The sequence below is a fragment of the Bombina bombina genome, chromosome 4 (genome assembly GCF_027579735.1).
Source record: "Bombina bombina isolate aBomBom1 chromosome 4, aBomBom1.pri, whole genome shotgun sequence".
In the NCBI taxonomy this organism is placed as follows: Eukaryota; Metazoa; Chordata; class Amphibia; order Anura; family Bombinatoridae; genus Bombina; species Bombina bombina.
The window spans coordinates 781639263-781656985 of NC_069502.1; the positions used below are offsets into that span (position 1 = coordinate 781639263).

Below are 17723 nucleotides of genomic sequence, written 5' to 3' on the forward strand. Positions count from 1 at the left end.
TTACCTAAATTACAAAAAACAAACAAACACTAAATTACAGAAAATAAAAAACAAATTACTAGATCTTTAAACTAATTACACCTAATCTAATAGCCCTATCAAAATAAAAAAGCCCCCCCAAAATAAACTCCCCCTCCCCCGCCTAAACTAAACTACCAATAGCCCTTAAAAGGGCCTTTTGCGGGGCATTGCCCCAAAGAAATCGACTCTTTCACCTGAAAAAAAATAATACAAACAACCCCCCCAACAGTAAAACCCACCACCCACACAACCAACCCCCAAATAAAACCCTAACTAGAAAAACCTAAGCCCCCCATTGCCCTGAAAATGGCATTTGGATGGGCATTGCCCTTAAAAGGGCATTTAGCTCTATTGCGGCCCAAAGCCCTAACCTAAAAATAAAACTCACCCAATAAACCCTTAAAAAACCTAACACTAACCCCCTGAAGATCCACTTACTTTGAAGATCCGACATCCATCCTCAACGAAGCCAGACGGCATCTTCTATCTTCATCATCCATGACGACTATCCGACGAATGAAGGTACCTTTAAGTGACGTCATCCAAGATGGCGTTCCTTAGATTCCGATTGGCTGATAGAATTCTATCAGCCAATCGGAATTAAGGTTGATCCAATCAATTAATAGGATTGAGCTTGCATTCAATTGGCTGTTCCAATCAGCCAATAGAATGCAAGCTCAATCCTATTGGCTGATTTGATCAGCCAATAGGATTGAAGTTCAATCCTATTGGCTGATTGCATCAGCCAATAGGATTTTTTCAACCTTAATTCCGATTGGCTGATAGAATTCTATCAGCCAATCGGAATCTAAGGGACGCCATTTTAGGGACACAGCAGATTAGTGGTTAATAAATATAATGTAGGTGTCGGCGATGTTGGGGGCAGCAGATTAGGGGTTAATAAATATAATGAAGGTGTCGGCGATGTTGGGAGCAGCAGATTAGGGGTTAATAAATATAATGAAGATGTCGGGGGCGGCAGATTAGGGGTTAATAAGTGTAAGATTAGGGGTGTTTAGACTCGGGGTTTATGTTAGGGTGTTAGGTGTAAACATAAAATGTGTTTCCCCATAGGAATCAATGGGGCTGCGTTACTGAGCCGGCTCTCCCCATTGATGTCTATGGGGAAATCGTTCACAAGCACGTATAACCAGCTAACCGCTTACTTAAGCAGCGCTGGTATTGGTGTGCGGTATGGAGCACAATTTTGCGCTACGCTCACTTCTTGCCTTTTAATGCCGGGTTTAGAAAAACCTGTAATTCCAGAGCAGTAGGTAAGTGAGCGGTGACAATAACGTGCAAGTTAATACCTCACTCCTCATAACGCAAAACTCGTAATCTAGCCGATTGTTTTGCAGTGGCTATTTGATAAAGCCAATTAGGGACATATTTGTAGCAAAGTTAGCCTTGATACGTCAGCAGGGGGCATTTCAAGTTCTGGGAATTTGTAATTGCTCAATTTTCATAGCTAAATTACTTGAAAAGGGAGCAAACTTATTAAAGAAAAAATATTGCAAAGTTGGGGCGCGATCCGATATGCAGCGTAGTTTGCGGCGCAAGCGAGGGAACCCCCACCGCCCGCAGTTTCAGCTCGCAACTCGAGCTATCCTATATACGGCGTCGTCAGATGCTAAAGTGCCGTAAGTCTCACAAACCAGCAATGTCCAGAAATCTGCGTAAGTACAAATTGCCGGCGCCTACAAAACCTTACTAAATTATTAAATCTCCTGTACTGTCTAACACGCCTCCCTAACATAGCCCGACACAATTAACCCTCTAACCGCTATCCCCCCTCACTATCCTAACAATAAAAAAAATGTATTAACCACTAAACCGCCGCTCCCGGACCCTGCCGCCACCTAATAAAGTTATTAACCCCTAAACCGCCGCTCCCGGACCCCGCCGCCAGCTATATTAAATATATAACCCCCTAATGTGAGCCCCTACCCCGCCGCCATCTACCTTACCTACCCCCTAAAGTGAGCCCCTACCCCGACACCATCTATTTTAAAATTATTAACCCCTAATTTAATCCCCCTACACCGCTGCCACCTATATTAAATTATTTAACCCCTAATCTAATCCCCCTACACCGCCACCAGCTATATTAAATTAATCAACCCCTAATCTAATCCCCCTACCCCGCCGCCAGCTATATTAAACTATTTAACCCCTAAAATACTAAACTATCCCTACCACTAAACCTAAGTATAACCCTACAAATAGCCCTGAAAAGGGCTTTTTGCGTGGCATTATCCCAAAGTAAACTGTTCTATTGCCAGCCCTTAAAAGGGCTTTTTGCGGGGCATGCCCCAAAGAATTCAGCTCTTTTACCAGCCCTTAAAAGGGCTTTTGGTGGGGCTTTGTCACAAAGTAAACAGCTCTTTTGCATCTAATCTAAATCCCCCTACACCGCCGCCACCTATAATAAATGTATTAACCCCTAATCTAATCCCCCTACACCGCCGCCAGCTATATTAACTATATTAACCCTAATTATATTAGGGTTAATATAGTTAATATCGTTATTATATTATATATATATTAAGTATAATAACCCTATCTAACTCTAACATCCCTAACTAAACTCTTATTAAAATAAATCTAATATTAATATTATTAATTAAAATATTCCTATTTAAATCTAAATACTTACCTATAAAATAAACCCTAAGATAGCTACAATATAATTAATAATTACATTGTAGCTATTTTAGGGTTTATATTTATTTTACAGGTAACTTGGTATTTATTTTAACTAGGTACAATAGCTATTAAATAGTTAATAACTATTTAATAGCTACCTAGTTAAAATAATTACCAATTTACCTGTAAAATAAATCCTAACCTAAGTTACTAATACACCTACACTATCAATAAATTAAATAAACTACAAATATCTAAACTAAAATACAATTAAATAAACTAAACTAAATTACAAAAACCCCCCCACTAAATTGCAAAAAATAAAAAAAAGATTACAAGATTTTTAAGCTAATTACACCTATTCTAAGCCCCCTAATAAAATAAAATAAAAAAGTTAGCTCTTTTACCTTACCAGCCCTTAAAAGGGCCTTTTGCGGGGCATGCCCCAAAGAAAACTGCTCTTTTGCCTGAAAAAAACACACAATACCACCCCCCAACATTATAACCCACCACCCACATACCCCTAATCTAACCCAAACCCCCCTTAAATAAACCTAACACTACCCCCCTGAAGATCTCCCTACCTTGTATTCACCCAGCCGGTCAGAACTCTTCATCCGATCCGGGCGATGTCTTCAATCAAGCGGCAAAGAAGTCTTCTTCCATCCGGGCGATGTCTTCAAGCAAGCGGCAGAGAGTCTTCTTCCATCCGGTGATGTCTTCAAGCAAAGCGGCATCTTCAATCTTCTTTTCTCGCTCCTCCGCCGCGGAGCATCCATCCGGCACGACGACTTCCCGACAAATGATGTTCCTTTAAATGACGTCATCCAAGATGGCGTCCGTCGAATTCCGATTGGCTGATAGGATTATATCAGCCAATCGGAATTAAGGTAGAAAAATCTGATTGGCTGATTGAATCAGCCAATCAGATTCAAGTTCAATCCGATTTTGTAAATCTCAAGAGGTTTGCTGTGCCTTTAAAAAAAGCTTTTTGCCATTGAATTTCCTTTTTGTATGAAAACTGAATTATAATTATTTTAAAATATTATATTGTCTTTTGTGTTGTAGTCTTGAGTTATTGTATTTTCATTGAATTGCATTGCTACATTTAAACTTATGATAAATATGTACTGAAACCAAGTTTAGTACATTAACAAGTGACAATTTTATTATAATTTTAAAAAAAATACACAAAATAAATATTTATTTAAAATCAATATTAAAATAATTTAATAGTGTCTATCTGTGTCTTTCTCTCTGCCAGTTTATATCTCTGTCCGTCTCTGCCTGCTTTGTCTGTCTATCTCTTTCCCCACCTGTCTCTCTCTGTGTGTGCTTATCTCTCTCTCTGACTATCTGTGTGTGTGTGTGTGCCTATCTCTCCCTGTGTGTGTGTGTGCCTATATCTCTCTGTGTGTGTGTGCCTATCTCTCTCTGACTATCTCTCTGTGTGTGTACCTATTTCTCTCTCTCTGTGTGTACCTATCTATCTCTGCCTATCCCTCTCCTGTGTGTGTACCTATTTCTCTGGCTATCTCTCTCTGACTATATATCTCTGTGTGTGCGCCTCTCTCTCTCTCTCTCTCTCTCTCTCTCTCTCTCTCTCTCTCTCTGTGTGTGTGCCTATCTCTCCCTGACTATCTCTTTCTGTGTGTATGTACCTATCTCTGTGTGTGTGTACCTATTTCTCTCTCTCTCTGTATCTATCTCTCTCTGCCTATTTCTCTCCTGTGTTTGTACCTATTTCTCTGACTATCTTTGTGTGTGCCTATCTCTCTATCTCTTTCTGTGTGTGTGCCTATCTCTTTCTGTGTGTGTGTGCCTATCTCTCTCTGACTATCTCTTTCTGTGTGTGTGCGCCTCTCTCTCTGACTATCTGTCTCTGTGTGTGTGAACCTATCTCTTTCTGTGTGTGTGCCTGTCTCTCTCTGACTATCTATGTGTGTGCCTGTCTCTCTCTGACTATCTGTGTGTGTATGTGTGTGTGCCTATCTCTCTGTGTGTGTGTACCTATCTGTCTCTGGCTATCTCTTTCTCTGTGTGTGTGCCTATCTGTGTGTGTGTGTGTGTCTTTCTGACTAAGCAACATTTCAAAATTCGACCTTTCCTTATTCAGGAAACTACAAAAAAATGTATTCATTCATTTATTGACTATGACAATCTAAATGGCCTTCTCAACCACTGTCTTTTACCCCTCCAATCTATTATAAATGCTTCAGCTAGTCTCATCTCCCTAAGTAAACCAATGACCTATGTTTCTCTACGCCTATTATCTCTACGACCCTCTCTCGCCTCCAAGACTTCACGCACTGTTCTTGTCCTCTGTAATGCTCTACCCCGGTCTATCAGACTGTCTCCAACTACTTCAGATGCTCTTAAAAACCCACCTATTAAGAGAGGCTTACCATCTCTCCTCGGTTTTTCATCCTAGCCAAAATAAATCTTGAACTGTCTTGACTCACTGCTGAAACTACAATTCACTAGATAAGTTTCACCAAACCTCATGTCTCTGCACCCTAAACCTGTAGACTGTAAGCTCTTTGGAGCAGGGCCCTTTTTCTCCTTGTCTAGATTTGTTTACTCTGTTACATACTCCTATTTCTGTACCCAGCTCTATGGAATTTTACAGTGCTATATAAATTGATGATGATGATGATGATGATGATCATCATCATCTCACTGGCGAATGCTTTTACTATATTGAGTAAACAGATTTACAGTTATTATGGTTATTTATACTAATGTATAACTTTCCCTAATGAAATGTTTATCTGATTTAGATATCCGAGCTTCAGAAACTGTTAGTGGAAGAAGTATCAACTTGGCCCTTTCATACAGAGGACTTCAAGCACTTAAAGCTGTGGATCTGGAAGACAAGGTAAGTTACAGTGCTTTATATGCAGTATGTGTTACAGAATACTTAAGTATTTCTTCCCTTACCATGTTCAATAAGGTTGCAGCTGCTGTATAGGGGCTGATGGGTTAAACCTCTACTTAGGTTTGGGCTTCTGCTGTTTGATGAAAAAGGTGTGTGTGAGGGATTACTGTTGTCTGTAGTGCAGTGTCCGAAGGTATCTGAAGGGTAAAAATAGGTGGGACATTTTGTGTAGATTCTCTTACAAAAAATGACTTAACCTTACATTTGTTATATCAGTGTGTAGTATTCAGTATGTGTGTGTGTATACAAAATGTTGAGTGAGAATCTCATCCAGTCCACAGATTGTAATATGTTTGTACTACAGGAGAAGTTGCTTCCAAATTTAATACTTTTGTGGCAAGTGTGAGCATATTATTCTTTAAAGGAAATTGGTTATTACATAGCAGATTGTAAATTGAAGAAGGGTGGTGCTAGTGCAGAAGTTGGTGTCCAGGGAAATAGCTGGGTATTAGTTAGAAGAGGAAGCACGAGGTAGAGACAGGCCAAATTTACAAAATAACTTGTAATACCAGCGCATATTTATGTGCGCTGGTATTATTGCGTGGAGTGCAAATATCATTCTTGCAAAAGCGTTATTTTGTGCTCCACTCGTAATCTAGGCAACAATTAGCAGATGTTTAAACATCTGGTGGAAAGACCCTCAACAAAGAGATTTAGTAAATTCATTAAATTCATAAGGAACAAAGCCCTGGACAGAGTATAGTCCATACAGGGAATTTTCCTGTTGGGTTGTGGCCAGTTGTGTCCCTGCCCCTAGCATTATACCAAAATGGTCCTCTACACAATTGTTGGATCTGTAGGCTGCTAAATGGCAGACACTAGGTGACAAAAAACATTCTGCCCTTTTTGTGGTATTGCATTGCGTCTATCAGTAATTTTGGGTTTACCCGTGTCCTGCCCCTTGGGCAGGGTTGTAACTACAGGAGTTTCAATTCAGACAGGACCCACATCTAGGACATTGTGCGCTTCAGTCAGTTGTGGCATTGCTAGTGGGAAAACCCAGTGGTTTCTGGGTTCCACCTGCATCATTTGGACCCTCTGTGTATTCACCCTGCAAAAGAGGGCTCACAGTAACTATAGTAACTATACTGTTATAGTTATACTAAAGAGCAATCAAATTGTGGAACTCTTTGCCTAAGGAGGTAGTGGATGTCAATAGCGTATATACATTTTAAAATGGCTTAGATACATTTTTTTAAAACAGAATTTATGGATATGATTGCTTGTCTAGTTGGTTTTCTAATTGTGTGAATGTAAGTTCAATTGGCATCTATTGTGAATTAGGTAGGTTGAACTAGATTGAATTTTTTGTTCTTTTATCCTTATCTACTTTATTACAATGTTCAGTAGACTCTTTTTTTATTTTATTTTTACCACATTTCACTTTTTTGTTTACTATTTAATGACAACCAATTTACAAACGTAGTGACAGAAGGGTTTTACAAAACTTAAAATGTGTTTGCAAAATGAACTATTACATTATACTTGTCAGTTTTAGGATACCAAAGTGGGGAGTGGGGGCTTTGTCTTGAAATGCCCAGGCCTATTTTTGGCCCTTGTCTGGCCCTGAAATGAACAAAAGTAAAGTATATTGTATTGGGCCTATTTTAGAAGCAAAATAAGCTACATATTACTTAAAGGGACATTAAAGTGAAAATGAAATATAATTCAGGTTGAGCATGCAAATTTAATACATTTTCCAATTATGTATAATATCAAATTGACTTTGTGTTCTTGGTATCTTTTGTTGAAGAGTAATCCTAGGTAGGCTGATAGATTAGAGAGTGCAAATGTCATCAACCATAAGAAGTATTTGCAACTATGTATAACATTGCTGTAAACATTTTTGCAGGCACTGCTGTCAGGTGGCTAAAGACACGTGCAGACTCCTGAGCTCACCTTGGATTACTCCTTTAACAAAGAATACAAAGAGAATTAAGCATAATTAATAAGTCATTTGGAAAGTTATTTTTAAAATGTCATGATCTATCTAACCAATTTAAGTTTAACTTTGCTTTCCCTTTAAATTGGAAAGACTTGGCAAAACAAAGGTGGACAAAAAATGAAAACTAGTTCTCAATGTCAGAGAGAAGCTTCCAAAGCAAAGAAGACATTAGCATGTATAAAATGGGTCATGGATACAAAAATGGAAAGTATAATTATGCCCCTATATAAATCCATGGAAATACCTTACTTTGAGTATTTTGGTGACCAGCTGTTAACCCCTTGTCATGGTTTGTTTACATCCTCCTTGACACTTGATCCTATTAGCCTCATTTTCACCTGTTCCGTCTTTAAGACCTGCTCACCTTCAAATCTTTGCTTGGTAATCTTTTTTTGCACCGGATTTGTACACCTGCGCTTTTCCTGCCGCATCCGCTATTACTGCTCGCATTTCATCTAGATCTCTTGACTTACAAGTCTTCCGGCATAGAACTGAAGTACAGATCCTCACAGGTAACCTGTCTACTAAACAGAACTCCCTGTGTCCGAAATTCCATGGTAACCTATCACGCATTGCAAGCTCAGCTGTTCTGATTCCTGTCCTCCTCCTCTTGCTACCACATCGGAGCGATCATACTAAACAACGGCTGTAGCCGCAACATACGATTGAGCAAATTTACTACCAATTAACAGGTACCTTATCCTCTATAATTGTATCATGTATGTATGAAGTTGTAGTAAAATACAAACAGTACAATATCGCTATCTCAGTTATATGAAGCTTCTTACAGAAATCAGCTGTTAGCACCTTACTCAGTGTGACTGACTGGTTCATTATAAGTATGACCCAGACCACTCTGTCTTAGGTTAAACAATGGCTAACCACTGACTGTATATTACATCGTTGTCAAGTCAGTTCTTAGCAACAATTAAGATACAATGTTTAATAATCCTGAATATTATAAGAACTACATTAGACATACTTAAAACAGGAAATGCAACAAAACTAATTCCTCTGCAACAGATCCAGTGGAAGCATCAGGAACTGATCTTGTTACACCCCTTAAGGACAGAGGTTTTTCCCAGTTTCTGTTCTGAAATTGGCATTTTGTTCATTTTTGCTCACTATTGGTTTTACCTTGATTATCCTCTTGTTAAATGCATCCATACATATAACTGGCTGCCACAATAATCACATGGCTATGGGACACTTTGTTTGGTCATCACTGAAGTGTCCACTTTTAGTATACAATCACTGTGATTGGCTGTAACAATGATTGTTATGTTTGATAGTTACTTTGCTGTTGCTGTATAGTCTCACATGTTAGTATTCAGCAACAGCATGAGATACACACTGATTACCGTGTGTATCTCGCAAATAGAGGCAAATCACTGGTAGGCATAGGTTCACAAGGACACCTTGTCCCTGCGATTGCTAGCCTAGGGTATCCTCAATTATGCTATTTCTACAATGTGTTACTCCTGCAACAGTGAGATCAGCTTTCTTTCTCATGGTCCAGGACAAAGCACTATGCCCTGTATGGCATTTGTTAAAAATTATGTTGCAGAACAAGATTTTTTTAAAGAAGGCCACTAAATTGAATAAAGAAAGGTTAGCCAAATAAGGTATGTTTACTCTGGTGCATGAGATGTAATAAGATTACATTATATAAATATGTTCATGGATCACTGGAACACTTTTTTTTTTATTCCAAGAAACTATTTGCCTGAGGAGGTAGCGACTGCCAATATGCTAGCTTTTAAAAGGGCTCAGATAGCATTTTAAAGATATTACTGACGGCTCATTTGGTAGTTTTGTTTGGCTTTTTTTAAAGGTGGAAGAGGATCAGTAAAGATGTAACTCAATTTACTTTGTGTCTTCTTGCAACCTAACCTACTATATTTAATAATACCATATTGCACTTACTGTACACAACATACTAAAGTTGTAACATAGTAGATGAGGTTGAAAAAAAAAAGACAGAAGTACATTGAGTTCAACCTATACAAACCTTAATATACTTGCAAAAAAGCTCCAGTTGAGCTTAAATTAATCCTATTAAAAACAGTGACCCATTTAACACAAGCAATCATATCCCTGAATTCTGTTTCTAGCCAGAAATGTATCTAAATCAGGTAATGAGTTAAAAAATGTTTTTGCTCTTACAGTGAAAACACTTTTATATTGCAGGAGATTAAATCTCCTTTCCTCTACCCTTAAATTGTGACCTCTTGTCACAATGTTTTTTCTTGGAATAAACAGAGCTTCTGCCATCTCTTTATATGGGCCTTAAATATATTTATAAAAAGTAATCATGTCACCTTTCATCTGCCTTTTTTTCTAAAGAAAACAGACCCAGTTTGGCTAACCTCTCCTCATAGCTTAAATTCTCTATTCCCCTTATTAGCTTTGTGGCCTATCTCTGAAACTGATGTCTGCAATGTCTTTTTTTGAGATTGGTCCCCAGAACTGCACTCCATACTCAAGGTGAGGTCTTACCAGGGATTTATATAGTGACAGAATTATGATTTCTTCCTTTGCATCAATGCCTCTTTTAATACATGCTAGAATCTTATTAGCCTTAGAAGTCGCTGCCCTGCATTGTGTGCCTATCTTTAGCTTATTATCTATTACTACTCCCAAATACATTTCCTCCTCTATTTGGCTACGTCTAGTCCCATTCAAATAAAATGGGTGCTTGACCATTCTTAATTTTACATTTTTTTTCTTTATTAGCCTCTGTGTTGGTATGGCAAAACCACCAATGTTTTATATTTATTTTACTTGGTTTAACCATGGCAGCCATCTTTTGTGTCATGTTGCTCAACAAATAATTATGCAGATGTTTACAGAAACCCCAGTATCTCAGCTCAGGAAAACTGGTCTCTAGATCTCATTACATGGTACATACAGTATATAAACATTTTGCACACTCTTGATCCTTAGGGGCCAATTTATCAAGCCATCAATCGGCCCCAATGCATATTTTTCCACGTGAGCCTTCAGGCTTACCGGAAACAGGAATTAAGAAGCAGTGGTCTTAAGTCTTAAGACCGCTGCTCCTTAACTTGTCTGCCACATGAGGCGGCGGACAGCAATCGGCCCTATCGGATACGATTGGGTTGATTGATACCCCCTGCTAGTGGCAGATTGTCCACGAATGTGCAGGGGGCAGTATTGCACAAGCATTTCACTAGAAATGCTTGTGCAATGATAAATGACGACAGCGTATGCTGTTGGCATTTATCGATGTACGGCAGACATGATCTGCTACAGCGGATCATGTCTACTCGCACTATAATAAATCGGCCCCTTAGACTTAGAACTTAAGTCCTAATGTTATGATGAAAACTGCTGAAAGTTAAATTTTTCAGTCAATTCATGGTTCGAGTCTTAGTCCTACGTTTATTTTAAGGGTTACAGAGGTAAGTTTTGAGAAATGACCAGATGTAAGCATAACAAATAATAAAAATTAACAATATTTTACATTAATTATTTTCATGATTGACATACAATAACTTATGCTTGTCAATGAGCTCTAAAATGTTACTACATTTGATACTTGCAACAGTGAAGCATGATGTATCATGTTGGTGCAGGCATAAACATAACATTAGGACAGGAAGATTTTTCTCTGCATGTCTGCACATTCCCAAACCTGCAAGTCTATAGGCACAGCTTGTCAGTGTGTTGGCTGCATTCTCCTGAGTTAGATTCTAGAAGCTGAAATGTGTTTCAAATTACAAAGGAATAGATTTTTTTCCGAATTTGGAAAACACAATGTTCACTTTGGTGTTTTACAAATAAACATAACTATAGTGGTGGTTCTCCTGTGAGAAAAGCAGTAAGTGACTACCGTACCATGAAAACAAATTTCTATTAAAATTGTATTACCTATTTTGTAACAGTTGTTATGATTCCTTGGAATATCACAACAAACTTATTACAAAAGGACTATGAGAAATTTGATTAGAGCACATATCAAATGAAAAGAACAATCCTCTAAAACGTGTCCCTGGTAGATCATTGTGTCCCACCTGCTACAAAAAAATGTTTGTGATTGAAAAAGAAACATGTATGAAGCAGAGAGAGAGAACTATGTATTAACTGAAGATTCTCTTCTGAAGGATGACTCTGCTTTTGCTGCTCTTGGAGTATTCCCTGCATCCAAGAATAGGAAAATAAGTGCAGAAAAGACAGTGCTTTGAGAGCTAAAGTAGGAAAAATTTCTGAAACTTTAAAAGAAATCTGTAAGAATCATTTAATGAGACGATTCCAGCAGAGTATAACTGTGCCAAAACTCTGTCAACAGAAGAATATAACAGATTGTCTTTTTTGTTTGTTACGGAACACTTTAATTTAAGAGCTTCAAAGTTACAATTCTCAGTCTGTTACCAAGCTCATGGTCCCAGAACAAAATGAGCAAGGAATTCAATGTCTCAGAACGATTGGTGAAAGTAAGCAGAACACTAGTGAAGGTACAAGGGATCTTTCCTGAGACAAAGATTATCTATTTTTCTGATGGATCTGCAAGCCAATATAAAAAAAAGAAGAAAAATGTCACCAGTCTGTTTAACCATGAGAAAGCCAAATGGAACATCTTCACAATGTCCCATGGCAAAAAATATGTGACAGGTGTGGAGGAAGAACTAAATGGGAAACAACAAAAGCCAGTTTGCGAAGGACAACAGAGGGTCAAATCTTCAACACATAAAATATGTTCCTCTTTTTCAACAAGAAGATCAAGGGGGTTACAAACATATATGTCAAAAGCAAAGAGGTGACTGAATGTCATGAACTGAAACTCAAGGACAGGTTTGAAAGATTTCCAGGGGCAAAACATTTTCAAGGGTTTGAGGCAGTAGCAGAGAATACTATCGGATGGTTCTTTACATCTACATTGCAAAAGTTTGAAGAACATGCCATGATGAAATTTGACCCCACCCTTATCCTACAGAATGAATGTCACTTGTCTCTCTATGATGATTAGTGGTGGGTAGGCTTGATTTGAGGACATCAGCGAGGAATCTGTGATGGTTTTTGTAAAACCTGGACCAAGAACCTTATGCAAGTTATCTACTGTGCACAAAGCATGGGTTCCCATAAAGTGTTCTGAGAAAACTACTTCCTGCGAAGTTGACTACTGCTACCGTAAGCTCCCACAATATTTCCGAGAGACTGAGGGGCCGATTTATGATTCTGCAAATGCAGCAGCTTCCACGCGAGCCTTTAGGCTCACCAAAAACAAAAGTTAAGACCGCTGCTTCTTATCTCGTCTGCCACCTCTGAGGTGTACCACCTCGGATACGATCGGGGTGATTGACACTCCCTGCTAGCGACCGATTGGCCGCAAATTTGCAGGGGGCAGCATTGCACAAGCATTTATCGATGTCCGCCCGAACATGATAAATCGGCCCCTAAGTGAGCAAATCTCACAGCTTCTAATCAAACATGTAGCTTCAAATTGTGGTGTGTCAATCATAAACATAATTAGTGTAAAATACTGTTAATTTTTATTATTTGTTATGCTTATATTACATCTGGTTATTTCTCAAAATGCACGAATAAAGTAGGCTTTTCTCCAAATTTCTACTAGCCCTAGCTCTGTGACCAGTGGAATCTCAAACTCAGAATGCTACCATAGAGGATTTATATCTGTTATAATCTATCTTGTTCCCAACTAGAGATGATCAACCTGAAAGTGAGGGTAAATGTTAAGATTGCTCTTTCTTGCCCCCATAAAAAAAAATAAAAAAAAAAAAATAAGAGAAGCCTCAAACCTGAAATGTTCTGCATGCACACTGTACTTACCTAGGACTATGACTCAAACCCTTACAATAAAAGAGTGACTTTCAGCGATTTTTCATTATTACATTAGGACTTAAGACTAAAGGGTACATTTATTAAGCAGCAGATGCAGCTTATTCTGCGCGAGCCTTCTGAGGTGGTGAACTGCAATCATCCCGATCAGAATGTTTGACACCCCCTACTAGCGGTCGCGAATGTGCAGGGAGCGGCATTGCACAAGCATTTCTTGTGAATCATGTCCACACGACATTTGATAAATTGGCCCCTAAGAATCAAGAGTGTGCAAAATGTTTATATATTATTGTGTACCTTGTAATGAGATCTAGAAAACAGTTTTTGTTCCAAGGAGCTAGGACCATCCTGTGCTAAGATATTGAGGTTTCTGTAAAGATCTGTATAAAGTGAACCATTACAAAAAGATGGCTGCCGTGGTTAAGCCAAATAAAAAAACTAAAAAAAATTGTGGTTTTGCAGATGTAATCACTAAAATTAAATTAGGACAATTTAAAAATCATCAAGCATCCAAACTGACAATTATTGGATAACTATGCATCTGCTAAAATGTTTGTGTTTAATAAAAATTGTATTGCTAATAAGATTGCTGTGTCCAAAAGCAAATTGACTGAGGAAAATGTTTTTACTGGTTAAAGCTTGCATGTAGAAGTAAAATGGTTTTAAAATGGCAATTTCAGTATTGTAACCATAAAATTAAGATGCGTAACTGATCATGTAACTTAGTAACATAGTAGAGGAGGTTGAAACAAGACAGAAGTCCATCAAGTTCAACCTATACAGATCCAACTTGATTTACAATAAAGAAGCTCCTATTGAGTTCTATTAAAAAGGTGGCCTATTTAGCATAAGCAATCATATCCCTAAATTCTGTTTATAGCCAGAAATGTATCTAAGGTATTTGCATTCACTACCTCCTTAAGCATTGAGTTCCACAACTGCTCTTCAAGTGAAAAAAACATCTACTATGCTAGAGGTTCATTCTCCTTTCCTCCAGCCTTAAATTGTGACCTCTTGCCACAGACAATTTCCTTGGAACAAACAAGGCTTCTGCCAACTCTATATATGAGCCTTGAATATATTTAATTACCTAACACAACCTTGTTTCATCTGAAAAAATAGAGATATTGCTATTAAACCCTTCCTCTAAGTGATTAATAAAAAAATATTAAAAAGAACAGGGCCCTGTACTGATCCCTGATGAACTCCACTAATTACCTTTCCCAATATGAAAATGATCCATTTACTACCTGTTGCTCCCTGTCTTTTATCCAGTTATTTATCCACAAGCTAACATTTTCAGCTATTCCCAGTCCCTTAATTTTGTGCATTAATCTCTCATGCCTTTGCAAAATTCAAGTATATCACATCAACTGATTCTCCCCTATCTATTTTTACTTCCAAATATAATCTAATTAGATTTGTTTGACATGATCTATTTCTCATAAAACCATGCTGATCTGAACTCATAGGGGTAGATTTATTAAGTGCTGTAGCGGATCATGTCCATCCGACATCGCTAAATGCCGACAGGATACGCTGTTGGCATTTAACATTGCACAAGCATTTCTGGTGAAATGCTTGTGCAATGCCGCCCCTGCACATTCGCGGCCACAAGCAGGAGATGTCAATCATTCCGATCGTATCTGATCGAGATGATTGCTACTTATATTTTTAGCGAGCCTGATGGCTTGTGCGGAAACAGCTGCATTCGCAGCATGTTATATCAGCCCCACCCATAATCTTGTTTACACAAATATACTCATGAATATAATACCTTATCTTCCCCACTACCAATGTAAGACTAACTGGTCTATAGCTTCCTGCTTCCCTTTCGGAACCAGAACTTTTATTTTACTTTATACCATCCATTATACCATCCTGGGATCATCTAGTGATTTTATTGGTATTGGTTTGTACTAGTTTGTTTCAGTGTATCTCCCATTGGTTCCTCTTGTGTGTACTGAGGAAAAGAACTGGTTTAATACATCAGCCTACTACGTGGTACTGTTATTCATGCTACCCTTCTCACATTTTATTATACCTATATTTTCCTTTTTAGATTTTTTGTGTTTACATATATATATTTTTTAGACAGTTGTATTGTCACTCAAGAGAAAAATACTACTTGGCAGACTTATAATTATCTATTTAAATACTGCCTAAATACTGCTGGTAGTGCTGCTTTTAGTAGGTGGCAGTGCTACCTGTGCTAAATATATTGTATTGTTGCTGCTTTTGCTGGCCATGTTTTCTTTCTAACTCTCTCTCTATCTCTTATGTCTAACTTTCTTGCCACTTAATTTGACCTTAGGAAGTGCCAATCTCCAATGCTGATAAAGTAGTCCCACAGCGTTAGAGCCTTTGAGCAACGAGACACAGTTGTCACTTCTGCCAGCCTATCTACCACTGCGGAGGTCTCCTTGCAGGTTGTAGATGTGGCACCACTATCCTCTCTGCCCTCACTGGAAAAACATTTCCTCTTCTACTCTTAGAACTGCTAGTGGTGGTGGAACTACTAGTGTTGCTTGTACTGACAGAGTTTGTACTATGTGTTTAAACATGGTTAGTGGGTTACGTTGTTTTGTTTATTGGCTTCTCTACAACCGGAGATGATGGTGGTGATGGAGAAGAAGAGAATGCAGGTGGGAACCTACTAGCCTAAAACTGGGAAGGAACTTTAGCTGCTGCCCTCCATGCACAGCTCTCCACTTTGTTCTCAGGATTGTAATAAAGATTCCCCTGCTCCAAAATAAGGACTATAGTGGACATGCTGTGAGTCACAAAATATAATATCTATATTAATAATATTATATAATATTATATTATAATAAAATATTCTTAAACCAAACCAGAGATTGGGAAAATCCTGCTCAATATTTCCCTCTTCTTCGTGACTGCTTATCACAATGACATCATCTACTATGTCTGCAGCGTCTCTCCTGCTGCTGAGATTGAATTATAGATACCGAAGTAGCTACAAAGAGGCACACTGACAGGCTATAGTAATACTCAGCTCCAAGGTGGGATATGAACACACACATATATATATATATATATATATATATATATATATATATATATCCGGTGTTTGTGTATTACTATTCATGTGACCAAGGCCTCTGTGGGGGGCCAAAACGTTATGTGTTTGACACAATAAAAGTGTTTGGAACAATCTGTGGTGCCTGCTTATATGTTGGGCAGTTGGGATCTTTGCCGAGTCCTGTTCAGCATACCTGTTATATATATACTGTGTATGTGTGTATATGTGTGTATATATATATATCTACATGTATGTATGTATGTATGTATATATATATATATATATATATATATATATATATATGTGTGTGTGTGTGTGTGTGTATATATATATATATATATATATATATATATATATAGGTAGCCTTCAGTTTACGCTGGGGTTAGGTTCCAGGAGGAATGGTTGCAAATCAAAACCGTTGTAAATTGAAACCCAGTTTATAATGTAAGTCAATGGGAAGTGATGGAGTTAGGTTCCAGGCAACTCTCAAAATTGTCATAAGTAATAATACATTGTTTTTAAAGCTTTGAAATGAAGACTTTAAATGGTAAACAGCATTGTAAACCTAATTAAATAGATTGTATCATCATCAATCAAAACAAAATAAATGCACAGACTGTACCATCATCAAACTAAGTTTAATGAACAAAATCGTTTTTTTACTTGCATTTTTCGGCAAACAGTTCTCTGCATTGAGTCTGCAGCTAAGGGAAGTGGCTGCTAGATCTTGTTCCTTTAAAAACGGCTCCATTGCTCAGGTCTGGTTATACACTGATTAATTTCAGCCTGCCTGTGTTTAATCACACAACAGACTGTATCATCAAACTAAGTTTAATGAACAAAAATGTTTTTTTACTTGCCTTTTTCTGCAAACAGTTCTCTGCATTGAGTCTGCAGCTAAGGGAAGTGGCTGCTAGATCTGAAAGCTGATCCATTGATCACGTATGGCTTGCTTGGCTTTGCATGTCTTTGCTGCAATACAAGCGGAAAGCTCCACCTACTGGCTATTTTAATGTATGCCATGCTTCTCAATGCTTTCAATAGCAGTCAATGCTTTTCAACAGCAGTCACATGACTGAAAAAAAAGGTTGTTATTCTGAAACAGCGCAAATTGAACCAGCGTAAACCGAGTGCCACCTGTGTGTGTGTGTGTGTATATATATATATATATATATATATATATTTCCACTGTGTATCTGCACTCGCAATTCAAAGATAGTCAGCAACCAGGGTGCTCAGTCAAAATTTCAATAAGTATCAACAAGTAGGGACTGCACTCGCTGGATTCAGTTCAAATAATACCTTATTTA

General features: G+C 38.0%; 1 protein-coding gene across 1 annotated transcript in view; it reads left to right on the forward strand.

The window, feature by feature from the left end:
• KMO (kynurenine 3-monooxygenase) overlaps positions 1–17723 on the forward strand; it is a 387978-nt gene that overhangs the window by 99997 nt on the left and 270258 nt on the right. Inside the window, exon 3 of the mRNA XM_053711153.1 lies at positions 5448–5545. Coding sequence (XP_053567128.1) covers positions 5448–5545 — 98 coding nt within the window. The remainder of the gene's footprint in view (positions 1–5447; positions 5546–17723) is intronic.